The sequence below is a fragment of the Eutrigla gurnardus genome (assembly GCF_963514095.1).
Source record: "Eutrigla gurnardus genome assembly, contig: SCAFFOLD_57, whole genome shotgun sequence".
Classification (NCBI taxonomy): domain Eukaryota; kingdom Metazoa; phylum Chordata; class Actinopteri; order Perciformes; family Triglidae; genus Eutrigla; species Eutrigla gurnardus.
The window spans coordinates 57,222-83,026 of record NW_028155420.1 but is presented as its reverse complement, the minus strand read 5'-3'; the positions used below and the strand labels follow the sequence as shown (position 1 = coordinate 83,026).

Genomic DNA, 25,805 nt, shown 5'->3' with positions numbered 1-25,805 from the left:
CAGCAGGATAATTTCTGTTTATTTGCATCACTCGTGACATTGCAGATAGAAGAGGGGGGGTGACATATGTATCACGAGCACGGACGTAATTTAGGGGGGGGACACAGGGGACATGTCCCCTGCACTTTTTCAAAAGGCCGTTTTGGTCCCCTGCACCTTTTACCGTCCAAAAACAATGTTACGCTATAGTAAACAGACGCGTCATGCGCTAGGACCAAGCGGAAAACGGCTGATCAAACTGAAGCCTGTTTCCCTTAGTCTAGACCGCCCACAAGCTCCTCGATTGGCTCTGCCGTTTCTTGTGTTATTGGCTGTCCCCGCTGTCACTCCATCTTGCTTGCACACCGGTCTGCTAGTCTGCGGTCAGGAGTCCTACAGGAGTCCGCTACTGTGCGTTGGGAGTTTGTTCTGCCTGACGTCAGCTCGAAGGATTGTAATATCAGAGGTTTCATTTACATTTACGTTTGAATCGGTGTCCGTGTGCGCATGTGCGTGCGTGTGTACGTGTGTTTGGTAATTAGACGCAGCCAGGATGTCTAAAAAAAGTGGACATAAGAGACTTCTTTAGAAGTCAAAGTGTAAGTTACTCAAGGCGTTACACCCATCCTGCAACACCTTCACTGGCTCCCAATAAAGCAGCATATCCACTTCAAGATCCTCCTCATCATCTACAAAGCTCTCAATAATCTGATCAATAACATGTATTATTATTATTGTTGTTATTATAACTATTGGATTAGAATTGGGTGATGATGTTTTTCTACATGCTTTACAACCAGTCAAACCAAAAAAGGGAACAGTAAACTTAAACGTAGCAATAGAAAACTAGAAGAACTACTAGAAAACACAGTGAACTGAAAGAGTTAGAGTTTTATTAAAAATACTTGTGTCCCCCCCACCTCTGAAATCAAAATTTCGTCCTTGATCACGAGAATAAAGTATTGTGATAATTTCGTGTTCTGGCTTATATTGTGATGAATGAAGCTTAACTAGGGAAAATCTTGGAAAGAGAATTTCCTTAAATTGTATTTATTGTATCAGGATGAAGCAGCACTCATCAGACTCACTCGGACCTGGACCTGGACCAAGCTGTGTATCCATAAAGAGTGACCAGTCTATGGGTCACCCTATTCTTTTTAAAGCTGAACAAGCTGCTGATGGAAGGTAAGATGATTTGGCCCGTACAAATAAAACCAACAATAACCATCAACAGCCGTCACCCTAAGGACCTTAACGAGGCGTTGTCGCACGTTTGATGGATTAATTACAAGAATAAATGCCTACATGCATGGGAAGTTAGCTAGCATAAATGTCGGTCGTTTGTTAGCATCGTAAAATAGTAGCAAATCTGCAACACCCTGGGACCTGGGCCTGAAACCGCCAAACACCTTCCACAATGCAACTTTCACCTCACATTACTTAGTTTTACAGCAGGATCATTTCTGTTTATTTGCATCACTCGTGACATTGCAGATAGAAGGGGGGGGTTACTTATGTATCACGAGAATATAGTATTGTGATAATTCCGTGTTCTGGCTTATATTGTGATGTATGAAGCTTAACTATTGAAAATCTTGGAAAGAGAATTTCCTTAAATTGTATTTATTGTATCAGGATGAAGCAGCAGCGACCAGACTCACTCAGACCTGGACCTGGACCTGGACCCAGCTGTGTATCCATAAAGAGTGACCAGTCTATGGGTCGCCCTATTCTTTTTAAAGATAAACAAGCTGCTGATGGAAGGTAAGAAATGAAACTGAACTCTCCTTACAGGATGAATCAGGTCTAGACTAGCCCCTTAAACAATAGCTCCAAGTCCACCAGCCCTGAATCCTGCAAACTGTTAGGTCTTCTGAGCCACGATGATATGAGAGAGAGACAGTGTCGTTTTCAGGTCTTGGTCCAAATCTTTGTAGTCCATGTAGGGGATGATCTGAATCTATGTCGACTCTCCTGTTGAATCCATTTGTTTTCACTTTGGTGAACAATCACTGAGACCAGAAGCTTTAATTGACCGCTGTACTTTAGTTGTCTGAGAAGAAGAAGCAGTAAAGTTTGATGATAAGTATTAACCCCCGGTTCTTTTGTTGGAAGCCCAAGGATAAACCGGAGAACTCTTCAGTTCACAGATTTAGTATTTATTCAGGTCACAGGTAAAGTATGGCAGCGCTGGGCTCGGAATGGCAGAGCTCCTGCAGGATCTCAGTCAGAGCGAGCAAGATTTCCTGGTTCTGGTCACATTTTATCTTCTTGGGCTGAGACTGCCCCGTACAGAGGTTGGACTTTTACACAACCGAGTCTTACAGGTCAGTTATCTCTGACGTGAACCTACAGAAATGTAATATGAAACATGTACAGGGTGTTTTTTTTAAAGCTGAATAAGCTGCTGATGGAAGGTAAGAAATTAAACTGAACTCTCCTTACAGGATGAATCAGGTCTAGACTAGCCCCTTAAACAATAATTCCAAGTTCACCAGCCCTGAATCCAGCCCTGTAGGAGAATACACTACCTAGAGTTCTCCTATGCTAAGACAGATGAAAGTTCTCAACCCAGCAAACCACCTGATATGCAGCAACAGTATTGGCAGCATCAAGGGGTGCAAGTACTCATGAGCTTTTGAGTGGCTAATATTTCTTTCTTATGGAGTTTGACATAGCAATAGAAAGCAGATGATGATTGGCAGCCCAGGGATTTAAGATTAGGTTGGCATTCATTTTATTTATTTATTATTTCAGGACAATGCACATCAATGAACATATACAAAAGTACACGTAAATGTCCCTAGATTATAGCCCAGGGGCTTATTTCCATCTGTAGTCCAAATTAGGCAGGTTGATGTTGATGTACAGAGAAAACAGAAGATATACATAGTAAAACTAGCTATACAAAACAGCAAGAAACGGAAAAAAAGAAAAAACAGGACAATTCATTAGTATGTTTAGAGGTGGTTACATGCCTTGGCGTGGCTCTTGAAAGTGGCCGGAGTGGGACATTCCCTTATAGTTGGTGGTATTGTATTCCATAATGCACTACCTTTAATAGATAGTGCATTATGGCTGAATGAGGTTTTCCTAAAAGGAACCTCAACATCCGTGTTTACTATTGCTCTGGTAACTCGAGACTGTCGATATTTAATAAACTCTTGCAAAGGAGGTGGTGCCAGGCCATGAAGTACTTTATAAAACAGGCAGATAGAAGAGAATTTACAGAAATGATCAAAACTCAATAGATTATATTTCTCTAATATGTTGCAATGATGGTACGAGAGAGGTTTTTTAGTTTTAAGTGCCTTTTTGTACAAAAGCTCTACTGGTTTAAGGATGGTAGAGCTCAACATAGGCCAACTGGTGATGCAATAGCTAAGATGCGAAAAATATCATTGCATGCAAAAACATTAGGGCAGCTGCATCTCACAAAGATCCTCTAATTTGCTTAAAATTATAAAGATTGAATTACATTTTTTTGGACATCATTTTTATATGTTTTTAAAAGAGAGACTGGAGTCTAAAATCACACCTAAGTATTTAAAATCCTTAACAACTTCCAACTCTTCTGTGCCCAAGAACACCCCAGGTTGAGAAAGCACAGAAGAAGAAGGTTACTTAGACAAGTATAGACAGACAGTTTTTTTGCATTTAATGCAAGACATGATTTGTTCAGCCATGTTTGAATGTGTGTGAGAGCTGTTGAGAGCACACGTGCTGCCTCCTCAGGGTTTTTTCCTTTAGTAAACATGACAGTGTCGTCCGCATAGAGCTGGACTTCGACATGTAAACATTGTTCAGGTAGATCATTAACATATAATGAGAATAAAATGGGCCCCAGTATGGACCCCTGAGGGAGTCCTACTGGGCAATCCATATAAGCAGAACTGGCCCCATCCACCACAGTGCATTTTTCTCTATGTGCTAGGTATGATTGAAACCAACCTATAATTTGATCAGAAAAATTGAAACGAGATAATTTAGTTAGCAGCACCTTGCGATTGACGGTGTCAAAAGCTCTTTTTAAGTCCAGGTATACGGCACCAACACATCTCTTTTTATCTAGCTGGCATTTTATTTTTTCCATGAACATGGCCAATGCAGTCTCGGTAGAGTGGTGTGGCCAAAACCCAAACTGCATGGGATGTAAAGGTGTTTGGCTATTGCCGAGGAATTCAATGATTTGTGTAGAGATCCATTTTTCAATTATTTTAGAAGTGATGGGTAAAATACTGATTGGTCTGTAGTTATTCATGTCAAATTTGTCCCCAGCTTTAAATAAAGGAGTGATGGTGGCCAATTTCCACGCCTTGGGGACAATGGAGTTTTTTATAGATAAATTAACCAAGTGCATGAGTGGGGGCGCTAGAACCTCCTTATGTGATTTTAAAAATCTAGCGTGAAGCCCAAAAATATCTTTGGCCTTGGAGTTGTTCAAGGCGGTTATGATCTCAATAACTTCTGGTTCTGTGATTTCTTGAATGTGGAATTTGGGATGGGCATTGTCAGTTTGAGTAGGAGCCTGCTGATCAGAGCCCTCGAAAGATGTGAATTGTTTCACCAAATTTTCTATAGATTTAATGAAGAAGGAGTTAAGCTCTTGAGACAGAATAGCAGGATCTCTCACCAATTGGCTACTAATTTTTAATTCCAAGCCTGTGATTTCCTGTTTGGGTTGTTTTCCTGTCAATTTCTTTATGTTCTGCCATATTTTTTTACTATTACCTCTGGCGTTTTCAATAATCTGTATAAAGAAGTTTGCTTTGGCCTTGCCTAATTCGGATGTCACTTTATTTCTGGCTCTTGTGAAGTTAAGTCGGTCTATATTAGTGATGTCCAAATGAAGCTTCGTGAAGCATTTTCTTTATTTTCTGAGCCAAATAGATGGCGCTCTCTGTTCAACAAAGGGTTGAAAGCAATGGAAATATATCGGCCTTCAACCCTTTGTTGAACAGAGAGTGCCATCTATTGGGCTCAGAAAATAAAGAAAATGCTTCACAAAGCTTCATTTGGACATAACTATTCAACCCTTTGTTGAACAGAGAGCGCCATCTATTGGGCTCAGAAAATAAAGAAAATGCTTCACGAAGCTTCATTTGGACATCACTAGTCTATATTAAGTCCAGTTTTAACCGATTTTCTAAGCTGATCCCTATGCTTTATTAGTTTTAAACAGGGAGGGTTTAGCCAGGGTAGAGAGTTGCACTTCTTTCTCCCATGGCGCCCCCTCCAGGAGAAAGAGAGGATAACCTCTTTAACTTTCGAGTGAAATAAGTCACTGCCAGCGTCTGCATCTTCACATTCTATTCCAAGGTCTATCCAGTCAATATCTTTCAGAGCTCTATTCACATTTTCTAGTCATATTAATAGTACGGTTGGTTGAAGTATGACATAGATTTTCTGAGCGTTTGACCTTACGAGAAAAAAAGAAAGCATTATGGTCTGAGAGACAGGTTAACAAGTTGTGGGTGTTTGTGATTCTTTCCGGTTTATTGGTGAAAACTAAGTCAATTCTGGAATGAGTGCGGTGTGTAATTCTGGTTGGATGTTCTATTAGTTGAATGAGGTTGAAGTAATCTGTTATGAGTTTGAGGTTTTTCTATCTGTTTTGCTATCCTAATTGATGTTAAAATCGCCAAGGAGGAGGATTTATTTTTTATGATTACATAACATAAGAAGTGCTTTGAGCTGGTCATAAAAATCCAGACCAGTAGTAAGTTTGCGATGGATGCAGATAACTGTCAGCGACATCTCTCTCGAAAGGGAGATGTTTACACCAATGCATTCAAGTGTGATGTTAGTGAGCCATTGAATCTCACTGCATTTCAGTGAGATAATGGTTCCTAGTTTCGTAGACCAGGCGCAGTCAGGGCCACGCCGACGGGGTGTGTCCGCCTGGACTTTGCAAGTTTCGTGCACCGCGCAGGCTAGCGCAGGCACGCCTCCCGTCACTCCCACCCGCGCAAGTGGGAAAGAGGGAGGAGAAGAAGGCGTGAGTGGGAGACGAGGCGTGGACTGGGATTAACACAGCCGATTCAGATCTCCACCAATCAAATGAGCTCCTCTCCTCTCCTTTAAGGTGCGTGTCCACAGTCGAGTCGAGACCGGCGCCTCTGATTAGCATAAAGTAGATTCAACTTCAACTTTAGGCAAATGAGGAGCGGCCAACTCACGCGCCGTCTCTCAACATTCGCCGCAACGCTACCAGAATGCATTGCACAGCTTTTCACATAGACAATGAATGGGACGCGGGGAAACACCGCTGCCTGTGGACACGCACTTTTACTGCGCCAGGCGAGGTGCAGTGCAAGTTTTGTCACTTGACAACCCGATGACAGAAGCAGCGTGCCGCTCCCACCACGCGCATCACGGGTATAGTCATAATAATTATAATGCCGATATTATATCACTATAGAAATTGTACGCACATTTTAGGCATGTCTATCACAAAACAGGGTCAGGGCGCACAGCAGTAGACAAAATAGTGGCATAACCCGGTGCCTGCACAGCTGCACCGGATTCAGTGCCGCTCAGACCAGCTGCAGCCCCAACTCCGGTTCCAGCTCACGGCAAAGTTGCGCGTTTCTCCATACTGCGGAGGCGCAAGACCAGGCACGAGCTGCTGTATTTTTTTTAAAGATTTTTTCAGGCATAGATGCATTTTATTAGCAGTGGATAGATATGAAAAACAGGAGAGAGAGAGGGAGATGTTTTGGTCCGAGAGGTCCAAGTTTCAGCTGTGTTAATTCAGTCAGGCTGAGTTTCCGTTACGTGTGCCATCCGCCTTTGATCTGACGTCAGATGTGACGGGACAATCTATATAGATATAAATTCACGTGTTGATTCAATTAGTTGCATTAAATAGTGCTTGTTGTGATTATTTATTGCATTTAAATGTGCCTGGAACTGTGGCTCCTGCCAACTTGATCTGGACGGCACACTGCATGAAAAGTCAGATTTTCGTCCCTGTAAACGCCCGGAAATCTCCCTAATTTTCGGGAGTTAACGACAATTTACAGGCTGCGAACGCCGCGTTCGTCTGTGCCGAAAATGGTCGGAAACGAACCACAGCGAAGGCTCTAATTAGCATATGAATAGCAGCGAAACCGCGCCTGGCCAGAGATGGCTTGAATATCCTCACTCAGGATTGGATGAAACCACTAGTTTTAAACAAGTATAATCGCTCGTGATTGGTTGGCAGATCTGGTCATTATAAATGTAAAACCAACCCACGTTGGCAGATCTGTCACCATTGGTCAACCTGATGAGTCATTATAAATGTAAACCCCACCCCCGTTGGCATATAAACATATATGTATATATATATATATGTATATATATATATATATATATATATGTATATATATATACATATATGTTTATATATATATATGTATATTTATACATATATATACACACATATTTATTTTTATTTATATATTTATAAATATAAATATGAATGAATTTATTGAGGAAAGGAAAAATTGCCAGGAGGAAGTATTCAAAGAAAGAGCTTTATTGACAACACAACACACAACTGTACAAATTTGCCCACACAACAAACAAATGAACTGGCGACATTCTGTCCGAATTTGGTCAATTTTACAGCCGCCTGCGGTGCGTGGCCCTGTACTTGGGAGTCTTCTCTAATCGCGACTGTAGAGTCGCACAGAGCTCGGTGAGCTCCTGGCTACGAGAGGATGGAGGTCGCACAATCCATCCAGACACCCCGCCAACGACGCCGTCCTCCTCATCAGACATCATGTCTGTGGTGGCGCACTTCCAACGGTCCACCTCATCGCCAGCAAGCACACTCCGTCTCGCTTCCAGCAGCTGTAAAACAATCAATAAAGACAATCAGTACTGCACGATGCACTGCGCATGGACACAACACATCTATTAATGCACCTGAAAAATAGGTTTAGGTAGGTTTGGTCACATTGACCAAAAACGGATCTAATAAATCTAATAAGTCTTACCCTCTTTCTCCTGGAACGACTCCGAGCTGACCTCTTCACAGCTTCCGCCTGCGATGCGAGATCAGGCTGTGTGTGTCTGAAGCTCCTGCGTACCGTTTCATAGTATGTCTTACAGGCAGCTGGAAAACAATTAAATGAGTGGTATGATTAAGAAAACTTAAGTCACAGTCAAATTAAAACAAGGAAGAAGAAAACAGTAAAAGTTACTTACACACAATGGCGTCACTATCAGCGTCATAGAAATCCGGACTTGCGGACAAAGCTCCGAGCAAGTAAGAGGTCACAGCTTCGTTATGAGGCGAGGTTCGTCTGTGAAAACAAAATGAACAGTTAAGATCGGTATCTACTGTTAACGCATCTATTTCCTTATACAGCAGAATGAAAGCATATTCTTTAAATCTTACCCTTGCTCCGGTTCGTAGCGCCTACAATTCGTCTCCGAGTTGTGAAGACGGCGTACTGCTTCCTGTAAAAGACCAACAACGTACACTTAAAGCAACTTAACGTTACACTGGTTCCTCTCTCTTGTTCTTTTACAAGGCTACTATGCTACTTTTAGCTTGGACTATTGGCTTTTAAGCTACTTTTAGCTTGGGCTTGCTTTGCTAATTTTAGCTTAGCTAGCAGTCACCGAACATATTCTTACCGCAATCTTGGGATTGTTCACCCGTCTTCTCTTCTTCGAGTTAACGTTAGTCTCTTTAAGGAAGGACTTCTGTCTTTCAAGGCGTTCCACGGATAACCTCGTCCACTGCTTACTAACAGAACAGATGGGTTCCATGTCCATAGTTCCACGGTGGTGATGGGGTGACAGCGACGAAGCCCAGCCACTCCAGCAGTCCTGGGACATCCTCAGAGGCAACAGCAGTCCTGGGACATCCTCAGAGTCTCCAGCAGTCCTGGATATAAGAATTATGACATTTAAACCACATTTTCTTAAGTGAAGCCTCTCAGAGCAGCATTCCTCCTGCCGGTGAACTTCTCCTCATCGTTCCCTCCACTGAATGAGGCGCCCGGTGTCTGCATCCGTCCCTTTAACGGACAATGGTGCACGGCGTTATTAATCACCGTTAGTAAATATATAACCACGGTTTAACATAAGCACTATATTATTAGTTAACGTCGGTAAAAACGGCACATTTTCCGCTTCGCTTGCGCTCGCTAACCCCTATGGTAAATTACCGTCAGTAGGCTAGCCGGCTGGCAGGACCTTCGATTCGTAACGTTAACGTACAATGCCAACAACAATAAAGTAACGTTCATTATCAATACGATTTAAAAGTCAGCTGGAAACATAAAAGTCATGTTACAGTATACTTACATGTGTACGCGGTTTGTGTCGGGCTGTCGCCAGAATCACCGCAGTCGTCCGCCATTATCCAAAACTTTTCAGAAGTCAGACGAGCCGCAATGCATTTTGGGGAAGTTGAGTAGATTTAGCAAGGTCCGCTGTATACCACTGTATACTATTGCCAATGCAGTATACATCCGGGCATTTCTCGCGTACACAAATTCACATACTATTGTATGTGAACGCACTACGTACTCAAATTTACGTCACAATTAAGTACGAGTAGGACGTTAGTATGGCATTTCGAACACAGCCGAGATCTATGATCTATGAACCCATCCTTGACCCTCTAGCAGAACTACGACCAGCCATTATAAAGCAGTTTATAGTTGTTAATGTTGTGTCAAAAGGTACTGCATTTAAACATGTTATTGCGCAAGTTTCCTGGCTTCATCCCCATCCGGACAGACATTTTTATGGAAAGCCAATAGAAGTTTGGAGCTTGCAGGGAACAGACACGTCATACCCAGCATCATTTCTGCCTGTTGAGCGCATTGCTGGGAGATGTGTGGTTAACACATCCACTGTGCATTTAAGCACAGAAAGGGTCACTGTAGTCATGCCACTATGCACAGTGGTTGAGGTCTAGGAGACTGTGATGTTGTTTGCATGAATGTACATTTTACCTTTGTGGCAAAGCCTGATTAAAAGTAATTGTTGAAGCAAATTGTTTTGTGTATCTTTGAATGAAGATGAAATTAAGTTATATCTTTGAATGAAGATGAAATGAAGTTAACACCTTTCAGAAAAATGTCACCTGGGGTAAAACTCCCCCTGCTACCCTGATTTGCATTTGTATAGCTCACAGCATTTCATTTACATGTTAAAGCTTCCCCTAGGATTACGGGGAGGGGGGTCATGGGGGGACAACTGCCAAGCAAGGCCCACGTCAATTCCCGGCAATTCACGTCAGTTTTCGGTGTTTCCTGCAAATTGCCATGTGCAGTCGTAAACCTGAACTTCCACGGCAATTTACAGGGCCGCTAACTGACGAAAATCCCACTTTTCATGCAGTGGCATGGTCTACGGAAGCGTACAACAATGGAAATGGCTCCAGAGGAATGAACTTTTTATACTTGGGATAGCGAAATCGAGAGATGCTAAAATCGATAATTTTGTGTTTATTTATTTGTTTAATTATTGATTTATTTTTTATATAGTATTTCCCTGTGGCAACACCTATAGGGCTTACTTAGATGAGGGAAAAGGGGGATTTATACAGTGAACTATCATATATCCTACTATTTCTGGCTCTGGCATCGACCTGATACATTGCACTAAGCCAGTGATAAGGTAATTAATGAAGCATCTATTAGGTTGCTTTGACAGAGCTTTGTAGAGACTCGGGACATTGACTGGAATGGTCAATGGACCTGCATTTATATAGCGCTTTTCTAACTTACTAGCTACTCAAGGCGCTTTACACTACATTCATTCACTTACACATACCCGTTCACACACACACACACACACACACACACATTCATGATTCACCGATGACAGAGGAGCCGCCTGTACATTAATCATTCATACGCATTCACACACTGATGGTACAGTATCTTGCCTAAGGACACTTCGGCATGTAGACTGGAGGAGCCGGGTTTCGAACCGCCGATCTTGGAGGACGACTCACTCTACCTTTGAGCCACAGCCGCTGCCGAGTCAAGGGATGTTTCCTGTATATTTCCCCAATTTTTGCAGGTCGGAACTTCCTAGGACACAGGAGGCTTCTGTACACCAGATACACACATGCATAAATTTACATTTTCATTGAACTATATGCAGATGGGAGATTTATGACATGTAGGAAATTGCACCTGTTTCTTTGGAGGATGGTTTACAGAGTTGAACACTCAATATATTTTACTGGGGCTGAGATTTAGAGGTGGACAAATCTTGCAAAGTTGATTTTGGACACAGGGAGGAGTGTGGGAGAAGGAACAGGCCAGGGTTTAATGGCCGTGGAAATGTCAAACATAATGGGTGACGTCACCATGACAACGTCCACTTCTGATCTCCAGTCTTGGGTTTAGTGATTCTTTAAACTGGTTTTCTCCACAGAGTTCAGCAGATCTCAGAGGTTCCGTTGACCCAGCAGCATCAAACAGACCTGGACTCCATATTTATGGTGAGTACATGTACAAGCTCTCCTTTCACTATTAACCACATCAACTACAGATTCAATGCTGAACAGGTTCTAGTGGTCTCCATGCTGCTCAGACCCACACATGAATCCCATGTTGGGTTCTTTAGAGTTCATGTTCAGTTTATCCTTCTGTTCCAGCTGCTGGAGGAGAACATCGGCACTTTTGTGAAGAACGAGCTGAAGAAGATCCAGAAGGTCCTGAGTCCAGATTACCCAGAATGCTTGGAGAGTGAGGACGAGGAGTTGTTGGACAGTGAGGATGAAGAGCAGAGGAGTAGCAGAGAGGCGTTTCAGAAGATCACAGTGCACTTCCTGAGGAGAATGAAGCAGGAGGAGCTGGCTGACTGTGTGCTGATCAGTAAGAGGATTTTAACAGATTTAACATGGTGGAAAGAAGAGAAGGATTCAACATGAAGAACTTCATATTTCTCCTAATAGGCTGCACACAACTTCAATGTTTAGGTTCTCTGGTTGTCTACAGACCCGATTACAGCCGATGTCATCATAAATATGCATACATATGATGTCAACGTTTATGTCATTTTGCTTCAACCATCCAGACGAGTTAAAAGCTTTAAACAGTGAATTTAAACTCTTAGTAGCATCTAAATGTCTGCTTGTTACGTGTTCGGTTGTCAGAATTGATATTCCAACAGACTCAAGTTCTACAGAGTTCAGACAGGATCACGACCGTTTCAGAGGAACAGGTGTTTCACTTCACCCAGTGACCGTGTTAACTCGTGACATTCAGCTAGGAACTAAATAGTTTGTATGTATGAAAATAAAAATGTATTTAAAACAGGCTTCTATGAGGTCACCTCCATGTTTCCAATGGTGTTGGAGGATTAGAGTACACCAGGATATTTAAAAATTCCAATGGTACTATTTTCAACACCGTCATCAATACCGTCTCTTTCTATGATGCTGTATTGTGATGTGTTGAAGTGACCAGCGGAAAATTCCAGTTCTGTTTATCTTGTAAATGTATTTTATTTTACTTCTGTTGGCTTCATCAGGTGCACCTGATTGATTTTGTCTCCATTAGTTTGATTTAATCATGAAAGAAGCTCATGATGTCACTACTACTGAGGACTATAGGGATACATGGCTCTAACACATGGCTTGTTCATAGACTGTCAAAGGGTCTGTAGGATCCACTAACTGGGTTCCTTTGTTGTTTATCCAGGAACCGCTGGTCCAGTGTACCAACGTAAACTCAAGTCTAACCTCAAGAAGAAGTTCCAGTGTTTGTTTGAGGGCATCACTAAAGCCGGAAACCCAACCCTCCTGAATCAGGTCTACACGGAGCTCCACGTCACAGAGGGAGGGACTGCAGAGGTCAATGACCAACATGAGGTCAGACAGATTGAAACGGCATCCAGGAAACCAGACAGACCAGAAACAACCATCAGACAAGAAGACATCTTTAAAGGCTCACCTGGAAGTGATGAACCAATCAGAACAGTGATGACAAAGGGAGTGGCTGGCATCGGGAAAACAGTGTTAACACAGAAGTTCACTCTGGACTGGGCTGAAGACAAAGCCAACCAGGACATACAGTTCACGTTTCCATTCACTTTCAGAGAGCTGAACCTGCTGAAAGAGAAGAAGTTCAGCTTGGTGGAACTCGTTCATCACTTCTTCCCTGGAACCAAAGAAGTAGGAATCTGCAGGTTTGAAGAGTTCCAGGTTGTGTTCATCTTTGACGGTCTGGACGAGTGTCGACTTCCTCTGGACTTCCACAACAACGAGATCCTGACTGATGTTACAGAGTCCACCTCAGTCCAAGTGCTGCTGACAAACCTCATCAGGGGGAAACTGCTTCCCTCTGCTCGTCTCTGGATCACCACAAGACCTGCAGCAGCCAATCAGATCCCTCCTGGGTGTGTTGACATGGTGACAGAGGTCAGAGGGTTCACTGACCCACAGGAGGAGGACTACTTTAGGAAGAGGTTCAGAGATGAGGAGCAGGCCAACAGGATCATCACCCATATCAAGACCTCACAAAGCCTCCACATCATGTGCCACATCCCTGTCTTCTGCTGGATCACTGCTACAGTTCTGGAGGATGTGTTGAAGACCAGGGAGGGAGGGGAGCTGCCCAAGACCCTGACCAACCTGTACATCCACTTCCTGGTGGTTCAGTCCAAACTGAAGAACGTCAAGTATGATGGAGGAGCTGAGACGGATCCACACTGGAGTTCACAGAGCAGAGAGATGATTAAGTCTCTAGGAAAACTGGCTTTTGAGCAGTTGAGAAAGGAAACCTGATCTTCTATGAATCAGACATGAAAGAGTGTGACATCGATATCAAAGCAGCCTCAGTGTACTCAGGAGTGTTCACACAGGTCTTCAGAGAGGAGAGAGGACTGTACCAGGACCAGGTGTTCTGCTTCGTCCATCTGAGTGTTCAGGAGTTTCTGGCAGCTCTTCATGTCCATCTGACCTTCATCAACTCTGGTGTCAATCTGATGGCAGAAGAACAATCAACCTCCTCATGGTCTAAAGTCTATAGAGACACAAATAAACTAACACATCTGCACCAGAGAGCTGTGGACAAGGCTTTACAGAGTCCAAATGGACACCTGGACCTGTTCCTCCGCTTCCTTCTAGGTCTGTCACTAGAGACCAATCAGAAACACCTACGAGGTCTGCTGACACAGACAGGAAGTAGCTCACAGACCAATCAGGAAGCAGTCCAGTACATCAAGGAGAAGGTTGATGAGGATCTGTCACCAGAGAGAAGCATCAATCTGTTCCACTGTCTGAATGAACTGAATGATCGTTCTCTGGTGAAGGAGATCCAACAGTATCTGACTTCAGGACGTCTCTCCTCCCGTAAACTGTCTCCTGGTCAGTGGTCAGCTCTGGCCTTCATCTTACTGTCATCAGATAAAAATCTGGACCTGTTTGACCTGAAAGAATACTCTGCTTCAGAGGAGGCTCTTCTGAGGCTGCTGCCGGTGGTCCAAGCCTCCAGCAAAGCTCTGTAAATATAGTTTTTCATTCAGAAATCAACAACAAACCATCTTGGAATTACAAGGTTCTATCTGCATTCTGAACGATTTGATTGGTTTTCCCAACTGCAAAAGGTAAAGAAGTAAAAAGTAGTTCCAAATAGTTACTAAAGAGTAAAGGTAAGAAAGTATTTAGTGAAAAGACTACTCGAGTACTGAGTAACTTCTGAGTAAATTCTGATTATTGTGGCCCTGCACCTGGTTATCTGAGAGACTACCAGGAAGCATAGACGTTGGAAGTGGGGCGGCTACCCCTTCCGCCCCCCCGTTAGATAAGAATCAATGCTTTCTCTAACATGAAGCATTTGTCACCGCACCTTAGCTGAGAGAATAGAAAAAAACGCCGCTCACTGCTTCATCCAGCGTCTCTCCTCTCTTTCTGTTTCACCGGATAAACATGCTTCCTATGACAGAAGAAATTGAGCAGTACTTTACTAACTGTTTGGCTTTTGTTCTAGAAAGCCCCCCAATGAGTAGTCCACAGATCGCCAGCCTATGCATATGCCTTAGTCTACCAAACACCAGCATAATAAACTGGCATTTGTAACCCAGATTCTCAATGGTGGATATCAATGATTGACAACTTTGCAGTCTTAGAATAGTAAGAGTCTTCGATAAATGGATCAAATGCACATGACACCTCAAATAGCCTAACATTTCTGGACTTGTGAGATATGATGATAATATCAGGTGTGTTTGGCATTTCTAAAAAAGTGTTTGCAGGTGAGTTAAACCATTCATCTTGTACAGTAGTGTGTTTGAAAATTGTTTCATCTGCCGCACAGAGAATCTGAGCAGCAATGAGGTCCACAAGTCTGTTGTGTCTGGAAATGTGTGAGTCAATGGGCAACTGTTCATGATGTGGGCTACTGACTCCAGGTGTTGAGGGGAGTGGTGTAGCATACAGAGGGGTGAATGGGTGGACGGAAACCACAGTGATAAGTTATATCTTGTGGGGAGAACCTGCAAGTGTGCTTTAATACAGAAGATGAGGATCTCCTGTTGGCATTGCTGTAGATGGTGTGTGATACAGAGTGATCCGCACAGGGCAGTTTTGACAACTTTCCCTGAAGTTTTAGATTGGACCAGTACTCCATATTTTGTGCTCTCTGAATAGACACAAGTGTCTGCCTGGATGTTCTAGGCTGGAGCAGGTGAACAATGCTGTGAACACACGCACAAACACACACACACACACACACACACACATAGTGATCGATAGTCATGTCGAAGACATTTATTCTAACTTTTCTCTGAGTTTTGTCAACATAAGAATGACTCAACCCACAAGAATCCATGTGATGAGCAGCTACAAACAGAATCTCACATCAGAAACATTCAGAAATTAACTGATTAACAACTGAAAGTGAAACTTAAATAGGATCGACAGATTGACTGACTTTAGACGGTAAAAGAAAAAAAGTGCAAAACACAGAATTTCAAAAAATTAAAACGGAAAACACAGAATTTGGGAAAAAATGAAACTGAATCTGGAAAAAATTAAAACGGATTTCATAGGGCCCTAACGGGGTCATCCCTATGTTCCCCGGGTCCTTTGTTCCCCATTTTTCCCAAAAAGGGTTCTATGTTCCCCGGTCACAACACATATTTAGTTTAGTTTATTTAAACTGTCCAAACATGACAAAGACAAAAGCCAATTTACAGCCTTAATCTCTCCTGATCTAGGTCTATTTGGATATGTGACCTGTAAGCTTACATGGGCCTATTTGCCGTGGAATTCAGCACTGATGGTGGAAAAAATAACAGAACATAGGACCCTTTTCAAAAATAGACAATATGTTCCCCGGTCACATACAAAGCGGGGGAACATAGGTACACTCCCGCCCTACCTACAGTGTCCTTCAGACCACCAGATAATAATTACCTGCGAGGGAGGGAGGCCAGGCTGTGGGCTTGGCCCATGACAGAGCCCAGAGGTCGGCCTTAGTCCAAGCTCACGGACCCCAGGGCCTGGGTGTCTGGACCAGCTAACCCTAGCCAGCTAGTTTCCTTATATTACCAGATGAGGTAATGCTAGCCAGCTTATGCTAGCTTCATATGATCATTCTACCCAGATAATGCTAATTTCCTCTGCTCCTTGTTGCTGCTGCCACTGAGCAACCACAGCAACATGACAAGAAGCAGAACCCGATTGGTCCTCCTGTGTGCATTTGACCTGCTGATTGGCTCACAAGTAGAACCTTAGAGAACCAAGGTGGTTTGACTTTGGAAATAGAACCTTTTTGTTTCCTAAATAAAACACCTCACATGATAATAAAAATGTCAGTTAGAACCTGAGGTGATGAACAGTTGTTTGTAATTGTTTCATCACTAATTTCTGGTTCCTCTTCAGACTCAGTGGCTGTAACCTCTCAGAGAGAAGCTGTGAAGGTCTGTCCTCAGTTCTCAGCTCCCAGTCCTCCAGGCCAAGAGAACTCGACCTGAGTAACAACGACCTGCAGGATTCAGGAGTGAAGCTGCTGTCTGCTGGCCTGGAGAGTCCACACTGTCGACTGGAAACTCTCAGGTCAGATTCAACTACTTTGAGAAGTTTACCTATGAAGCTTTCAGTGATGCGTTTACATGCACCAAATATTCAGTTATTTATATTCACGTATTCCTAAAAAGACACGTTTGCTACTAATCTGTTAACATGGCTGATGAAATACTGTTTCTGCTGCTAACGACTTGCCAGCAAAAGAACAAAACAAAACTTTTGTCAAAACCAAACATCTTGTTTATCTTTTCCCCACCGTTCGATGTTTTAATAGTTTTATAAATCCACCTGGTGTTTATAAATGCTGTTGCAAACGTCAGTCTACGTTTGTGAACGTCACTCCATGAACATGTGAGCCTGAACTACAACACCAGACTGTCTCTGCTGTCAAGGTGGAGCCAGTTTGAACCACTTTCTATACAGTTGAGTTTATTGAGTTTTATATGAAATGAACTAATATTCTTGTCACGGTGGCTGAAGCAGCAGGGAGGACCCACATGCAGACTCAAAGCTATGCAGATGCAATGAAGACATATTATTCATGAAAACACCCCCTAGTGGCCAGCAGAGAGAATGCAGCTTCAAGGACCTTCAGGCTTGACTTCACTTTTCTGAACCAGAGGTTGATGCCTGATTGGAATATCAACTCTGACAACTGAACATGAACCAAGCAGACATTTTGATGCTGCTGACAGTTTTAATTCAAAGTTTAAAGCTTCTAACTCGTCTGCGCGGCGGAGACAAAACGCCATTTTATCACCAACATGTGCACACACATTTATGATGACTGTAAAAGGCTCTATAGCAAAGGTCACTAAGAGGTGGAGCTTGGCCCACATCCAGACCCAGACCCCGTCCTATCTGGACCCAGACCCATAACTGATAGATCATTGAGAATTATGAAATGATGACGGAGCGTTTCCATTTTACTGCTGCAGCGTTAGCATCACTACACTGGTTCAGATGGTTGGAGGCTAAATCATCTCACTGGTTGCTACTCACAAACACTAAATTACCCAGTAATGCAACGGGGTGAAACGTTAACTCTGAACTTAATCAAATCTGTGCAAACTGGAGTTTCTGTGAGTGACGTAACAGTTCACACCCTTATTTAATTAGATGCTCGCTGCCACAACGCACAAATAAGGTTTCGGGAGGATCGGTTGTACAATGTTGCGAAAATTATTACCGCAGTACCAACTAATGAAAACCAACGGAAGGCCTGGCCTCCCTATCAGTGACAGGATGGAAATAAATATTGCACTTACAAATGATGAAACCACAATATGCATTGAATCACTTTATATTCAGTTGACACCGGTTGCGCGTGAAGGCAGGCGCGCTGACACGTAATGTTTTGTTTTTTTTAACGGCAAAAGCCGACTCGTTAACCATCAATTGAAAGACACTCTTAACACGCTCAACCCTTGCAAACCCAGCGTCCATACACCCCAACCCTCAACCACTAAATCAAATCGTCCAAAAACAAACCCAGTCCTGAGTCCAAGCCTGAACTCCCAGCAAAATAACAAAAAAAAGAAAAGGGGAAATGTTTGCCTCACAGTCTAAAGAGCCGCCGCCGCGGGTATCCTGTTACGCGGCGCAATCCCTCCATCAACGCACATCAGAAAAAATGTCCTTGTCCTGCATTCCTCTCATGATCCCCCAAAAAAGGTAATCCACAAAAAACGGTTCGATTCCAACAGGGTCACAGTATTTTTCCAGCAGTCGGGCCTCAGTCGGGCCTCAGTTGTGCGCAGGGTCCCCGTACCGGATTTCGGTCAAGCATTTCCGCCCCCAGGGCGAGCGCTCTCCTCGTCCCCATGTATAGACAATGGCATAGAAGTCCAGCCCTATCCACCAACACGCGTTCCACACACTTGGCCGACCATCAAATAGACATAAATGGCATAATATTCAATAAGCAAAATAACAACACATATTTATCATAAACATACATATGCATCATACCCTCATTTATCCCAGCCAGAAAAAGGTGACTTGATGGCAATCTTTACAACGTTTCTATGGTGACAACTGACGAGACTCACTGACAGCTGACAGATGGATCAGAGAGTGGAGGTGATAAACGTCAGTCAGGTGGGTGAAATCTAGAGCCGATAGATAAGTTCACATGGCTGCTCTCAAAGAGGAACGCTGACAGTGAGAACAGAGCTTTGAATCAAGACAGACTCTTTTCTTCCAACTGGCAGTTGAACACCTGAATGCCTCATATGTTCTGAGACTCTTAAAAAGCACATTTTAAAAGCTGTGTTTTGTATTTTACTGTTATTATCAGAGTACTTGTTATTCATAATTCCTCCAGTTCAATATGAAAACTATAAACATTGTTGAAATGTTATTGAATTACAGCCTTTTTTCTTTGCTAGATCGTTTAAAATTAATACCAGATCTTTGTTGGCACACCAGGTCTGAAGACAGACCACATAGACTGTTTCAACTGTTGTTTCTTCTCTTTTCTAACGCTTCAATTTCTCTCTCAATCATTTCAGCTCGTCTCTTGTCTTTCTTTAACTTCCTCCTCTGTCCATCTCTGTCCATCACTCAGCCACGCTTATCCCACCCAGTACAACATCAACACAACAAAAGACAAATAACACTTTTTCTCATTTTAAAAAGTGGACAAATGGACATAAGTCTATGTAAAGTCCCCAGAAGTGACAGTAGTGTGTCTGCCTTCAGTCTGTCAGGTTGTCTGATCACAGAGGACGGCTGTTCTTCTCTGGCCTCAGCTCTGGACTCCAACCCCTCCTATCTGAGACAGCTGGACCTGAGCTACAATCATCCAGGAGACTCAGGAGTCAAGCTGCTGTCTGCTGGACTGGAGGGTCCACACTGGAGACTGGACTCTCTCAGGTGAGGACAGATGGACAGACATCAGACTGGACGCTCTCAGGTGAGGACAGGTGGACAGACATCAGACTGGACGCTCTCAGGTAAGGACAGATGGACAGACATCAGACTGGACACTCTCAGGTGAGGACAGATGGACAGACATCAGACTGGACACTCTCAGGTGAGGAAAGACATCAGACTGGACACTCAGGTGAGGACAGATGGACAGACATTAGACTGGACTCAGGTGAGGACAGATGGACAGACATCAGACTGGATTCAGGTGACGACAGATGGACAGACTTCAGACTGGAGATTCTCTTGTGAGGACAGATGGACAGAAATCAGAGTGGACACTCAGGTGAGGACAGATGGACAACAGCTCCAGACTGTGTCTCCGTCTCTGACTGAGGAACTGGGGTTCATGTTTAATGGTGGACCTGATTGAGGTCTTTGAATGTCTTCCTGCAGGGTGGACCATGGGGGACAGCAGAGACTGAGACCTGGTGTGATGAAGTGTGAGTATGTTTTCAGTAACTCAGCTGCTCCAGATTTGATTGATTTGATTTCTTCGTGGTTGTAAAGATGTCGTGTTGTGTTCACACCAAACGCCACATTTTCACACTCAGTTGCAAACAAAGTCAACGCAGAGACACAAACGGACGGCAATGTTGAAATATTTCAACTCAAGAGATAAATTCCTCTGTGTTTCTAAAGCGTCTCAGTATTGAGATCGTCCTCCTGTCGTCCTGACGTCCCTGAATCCTAAATGGAAAAAACAGATATTGTCTCCTGGGTCTGTGGTCCCCTAGAGGTCTACAATAGTAGCTCACATTAGTCCAGAGACCAGACCAGACTATGTGGAGGAACCAGAGACTGTCTGTGGTCCCCTAGAGGTCTACAATACATTTACATTTAGGTCATTTAGCAGACGCTTTTGTCCAAAGCGACTTACAATGTACATTTGTCAAAAGAAGGAAACAAAGAAACCACAACATATCATTGCCACAATGTAGCTCACATTACATCACATTGTCTGTGAAGAATTCACAAATCCCTCAACTGTTTGGACTCATATTCTAATAGTAATTAATTATTGGCATTTGCGTACAAACCCCTTTATACTGAGACAGAGTATAGGTTAATTTATCTTTTCCCTGATTTCAGGGTGGTGCCCCATTTATTATTAATTATATTAATAATCCTAGAGCAATAATTCTATTGATATTAATAATTATCTATTAATAACCGAATCTGCTCCTACTAGTTCCACAACACTGTGTTTTTCTCCGCGATCCAACAAAACACACGCCACTACACACCCTATTTATCAATGTGTTGGGACCTCACCAAAGAGAACAAAGAGCGGCCTGCATGGAGGCCAAAAGCCTTCACATGCGGTCAGAACAAAGGAACAAAGGAGATAAAGAACTACAAATCCCCAAAGCCTCCATCTCGCTTTACTTCTCACTAAGGTGTGAAGTGTGACGTCACACCAACTCTGGTGCCCTATTGGCTGACAACCACAGGGACCCCCTGGGGTCGACCGTGAGGTATAAAAGTCTGCACCCGGCCCTCTCTCTCTCTTTCTCTGCCCTCTCCACCTCGCTCTTCACCGTAGCACACCGCTACAACAGGAGATCGCCGCCCCACGCGGTCTCCTGTTTGCCTGCAGAAGGAAGAACACAAACGGTTTCTTCATCCAAGATACCAGCGAGAAGGATTACTACGACGACCCGCTCTCAGCTGGAGCCAGCTGACCAAATCGCCGCACCACGCAATTTTATTGTTTGCCTGCAGAAGGAAGAAACACGAACGGTGTTCTTCAGCCAAGTTGATCAGCGAGAAGGATAACTGCTAAGCCCCGCTCAACCGACTCGTCGCATGCCCCAGCCGCCGCAGGAGGACTCGCGAACCACAGCCCGTCGCCACCGGCACATCAAGAAGCACCGCCACCGCATAGGACAGACTTAGAGGCATAGGTTCGATAGTGTAGGATATGCTTTGTAACGGAACAGCTTCAGTGATGATACGCTGGCTGTATATATACTGGCCTAATCCTCCGGTCAGAGAAGACGCAGCAACTTCTCCACTTTAGATGACTTTATTGACCTCCAAATGAACAGGACACTGTAGTACACTGTAGTTTGTGCGTGTGTTTGGTTTGTGATGTCTGCAGAGGACAACAATAATAAAACAATATTAGTAATAATTAACCTACTATACAGTAACATTAATAATAGAATAACCTGAATTACAATAGACATGAATAACGTGTCATACTGCAAATCACCGACAGGGGTCAGTGTAGGATCGTTAAACAACACTACGGCAATTTGACACGTTAGTAACAATATGATAGCTGCCTCAATGAACGACAGCTACATTGCTAAATAAACAGACACAGAAGGAAATCAAATGTATGGTAATTAAGTAACATGTCGGCCCGTCCATGTTTCATGGGGTTCAGTAAGACATGCTAAATGGTAAGCTAACAAAGCAAACCAAGCTCATTAACCTGGTAATATTAATAGCTCTTGTTACATACAAAATATAAACAATATCCACTCATCAAGTAACTTACATCATCACCGACGCACACTGTTGTACAAAGGAATAAAGAAGAGCGCTGACGATCGGTGGAAGATTAACTCGACTATTTAACTGCACATAAAGTTTTATCGTATCATAAATTTGCTGTGACGTGTACTCCTCCCAGCAGGGAATTCTTGTTAACGTGTTTTAAGTTTTGACCAAGGACTGCCGAGTCCGTTGCTTTCTATATTGTTGTTCTCGAGTGCTGATTGTGTACCCACGCCGCTGGGTTTATTTCTCTAACAGTGTGTGGCCTAACCTCGGACACATTCACAAGCTTATCAGTTAAACGACCGGGGTCTCGCTGAACGAACGCCAGTTCATTCACGAGCTCTCGTGTGATGGTAACACGCTTACTGACCATTGTGTATTGTGAGGACCAATCTCTTGCGCACGCATTCCCTGCTCCCTCTTTGTTCCTGCTAACACACACCCAGACATACACTGCCCCCACACATATCCTACGTCAGCTGTTCCGTCTCTGGATGTAAGGGAAATAGCTCCACCTGGTGGCTGCGTCCGGCCATCTCTCTCTATCTCTCTCTTTCTCTCTCTACTCTTTTCTACGTCAGCAGTTCCACCTCTGAACGCTAGGAGGAAGAGCTCCACCTAGTGGCTGGCCCCGCCATCTCACGTCATCACCTCCCCCCACACACACACGCACGCACACACACACACACACACACACACACACTTCACGTGTGTCTCTTCCTTTGTTTAGCTTAGCTTTGTGTGCATTTAGGTAGTTAGGTAATAACTACCTGAACCGACACCTTACCGTGGTGGAGGGGTTTGAGCACCTGAATGATCCTAGGAGCTATGTTGTCCGGGGCTTAATGCCCCTGGTAGGGTCTCCCAAGGCAAACAGTTCCTAGGTGACAGGTCAGACTAAGAGCGGTTCCAAAGCCCCCTATGAAGAAGAAACGCACAAGGATGTTTACGTCGCCCGGACTGGCGTCACCGGGGCCCCACCCTGGAGCCAGGCCCAGGGTTGGGGCTCGCAGGCGAGCGCCTGGTGGCCGGGTCTGTGCCCACGGGACCCGGCCGGGCGCAGCCCGAAGGAGCGACGTGGGCCCGCCCTCCTGTAGGCCCACCACCCGCAGGAGGGTTCAGAAGGGGCCGGTGCGGTGCGATTTGGGTGGCTGTCCTGGGCGGGTGCCCCGGCGACCCAATACCCGGACGGTGACACTAGCCATGGGGACATGGAATGTCACCTCACTGGGGGGGAAAGAGCCTGAGCTAGTGCGGGAGGTAGAGTGCTACCGGCTAGAGGTAGTCGGGCTCACCTCCACGCACAGTCTGGGCTCTGGAACCCAACTCCTTGAGAGAGGCTGGACTCTCTTCTACTCTGGAGTTGCCCGTGGTGAAAGGCGCCGAACTGGTGTGGGCTTGCTTATAGCCCCTCAGCTCAGCCGCCATGTGTTGGAGTTTTCCCCAGTGAACGAGAGGGTCGTTTCCCTGCTCCTTCGGGTCGGGGATAGGTCTCTCACTGTTCGGGGGGGAGTTCCTGGGGAAGGATAGAACTTGAGATTGACAGGCGGATCGGTGCAGCGGTTGCAGTAATGCGGTCGTTGTATCGGTCCGTCTTGGTGAAGAGATTTACCAGTCAATCTACGTTCCTACCCTCACCTATGGTCATGAACTTTAGGTCGTGACCGAAAGAATAAGATCCCAGATACAAGCGGCCGAAATGATCTTCCTCCGCAGGGTGGCGGGGCGCTCCCTTAGAGATAGGGTGAGGAGCTCCGTCACACGGGAGGAGCTCGGAGTAGAGGCGCTGCTCCTCCACATCGAGAGGAGCCAGTTGAGGTGGCTCGGGCATCTGTATCGGATGCCCCCTGGAGGCCTCCCTCGGGAGGTGTTCCAGGCATGCCCCACCGGGAGGAGACCCCGAGGAAGACCCAGGACACGCTGGAGTGACTATGTCACCCAGCTGGCCTGGGAACGCCTTGGGGTCCTCCCGGAGGAGCTAGGGGAAGTGTCCGGGGAGAGAGAAGTCTGGGCGTCCCTGCTCAGGCAGCTGCCCCCGCGACCCGGTCCCGGATAAGCGGAAGAAAATGGATGGATGGATGGATGGATGGATGGATGGTAATAAGGCTTTGTTAATTGCAGTGTTATTGATTGTGATCATTATTACTGGTTTAATAAATCTTATTATATTATAACTAACTGTCTCTTGTGCTTGTTGTGTATTTGTCACTGGATAACAGCAGGTTGTGAAGGCTAGTGTTCGGATTTCACACCTTTTAATTGTTCAATTGTTTTTATACTTCTATGCCAATGATCACGATGATTGTCATGTGAGTATAAAACCCTTTATATTGAGACTGAATACAGGTTCGGTTATCTTTTCCCTGATTTTAGGGATGGTTCCCCGTACATTTATGATCATATCATACTAATATATTAAATATAATTATTAATATCAATAATTATATTGATATTAATAATTATCTGTTGATGACCGAATCTGACTGCTAGTATCCCAACAAATGAAATGTATGACGTGACCCATCACCATCAAGTTACCGCCCCCTTGTGATGTCATATACTAATACCAAAGTATATTTATTAATCTTTCAAAACACAAGCAAAAAACACCCAATTGGCTCCAACAATAACCTTTAGCTGCATTGTGTTTGTTCTCTCCATCAGATGTCTGTGAACTGGAACTGGACACAAACACAGTCAGCAGAAACCTCAAACTGGACAACACCAACAGGAAGGTGACACTTGTGTCAGACCACCAGCCATATCCACATCATCCAGACAGATTTGACTCATATCCTCAGCTGCTGTGTAGAGACGGTCTGACAGGTCGATGTTACTGGGAGGTCCAGTGGAGAGGAAGGGTTTGTATATCAGTGAGTTACAGAGGAATCAAGAGGAGAGGAGAAAACTCTTGGTTTGGATGGAATGATCAGTCCTGGAGTCTGGGTTGTTATGGTGGTCGTTACGCTGTCTATCACAAAAACAAAGAAACACTCATCTCCTCCTCCTCCTCCTCCTCCTCCTCCTCATCCTCTGGTGTGGTAGCAGTGTACTTGGACTGTCCTGCTGGCACTTTGACCTTCTACAGAGTCTCCTCTAACAAACTGATCCACCTCCACACCTTCAACACCACATTCACTGAACCTCTTTATCCTGGGTTTACAGTCTGGACTGGATCAGTGTCTCTGCGTCTCTGAAGCTGTGTTCAAAGTAACACAAAGCAAATTTTTCACGCAGTGCGATTATATTCAGAGTCAATGCAAAGATGTGAATGAAAAAATTGCAATTTGTAATCCTCCTTGTACTTGTTATTAAATGTATTAATGTTTGTGTAAATGTACTTAAATCATGTATACTATCAGTAAAGAATACGGTAAAATAGGTTCAT

The 25,805-nt window shown here is 44.2% G+C and overlaps 1 protein-coding gene and 1 long non-coding RNA gene across 2 annotated transcripts in view; both read left to right on the top strand.

Annotated features, from left to right (window-relative positions):
• Positions 1–25,805, top strand: part of LOC311010291 (protein NLRC3-like) — a 170,408-nt gene that overhangs the window by 96,919 nt on the left and 47,684 nt on the right. The window contains exons 11-12 of the mRNA XM_084040830.1: positions 16,832–17,005; positions 19,679–19,852. Of these exons, the coding sequence (XP_083896956.1) occupies positions 16,832–17,005; positions 19,679–19,852 (348 nt within the window). The remainder of the gene's footprint in view (positions 1–16,831; positions 17,006–19,678; positions 19,853–25,805) is intronic.
• LOC311010292 overlaps positions 1–25,805 on the top strand; it is a 58,668-nt gene that overhangs the window by 4,993 nt on the left and 27,870 nt on the right. The gene's annotated exons all lie outside the window — the stretch shown is intronic.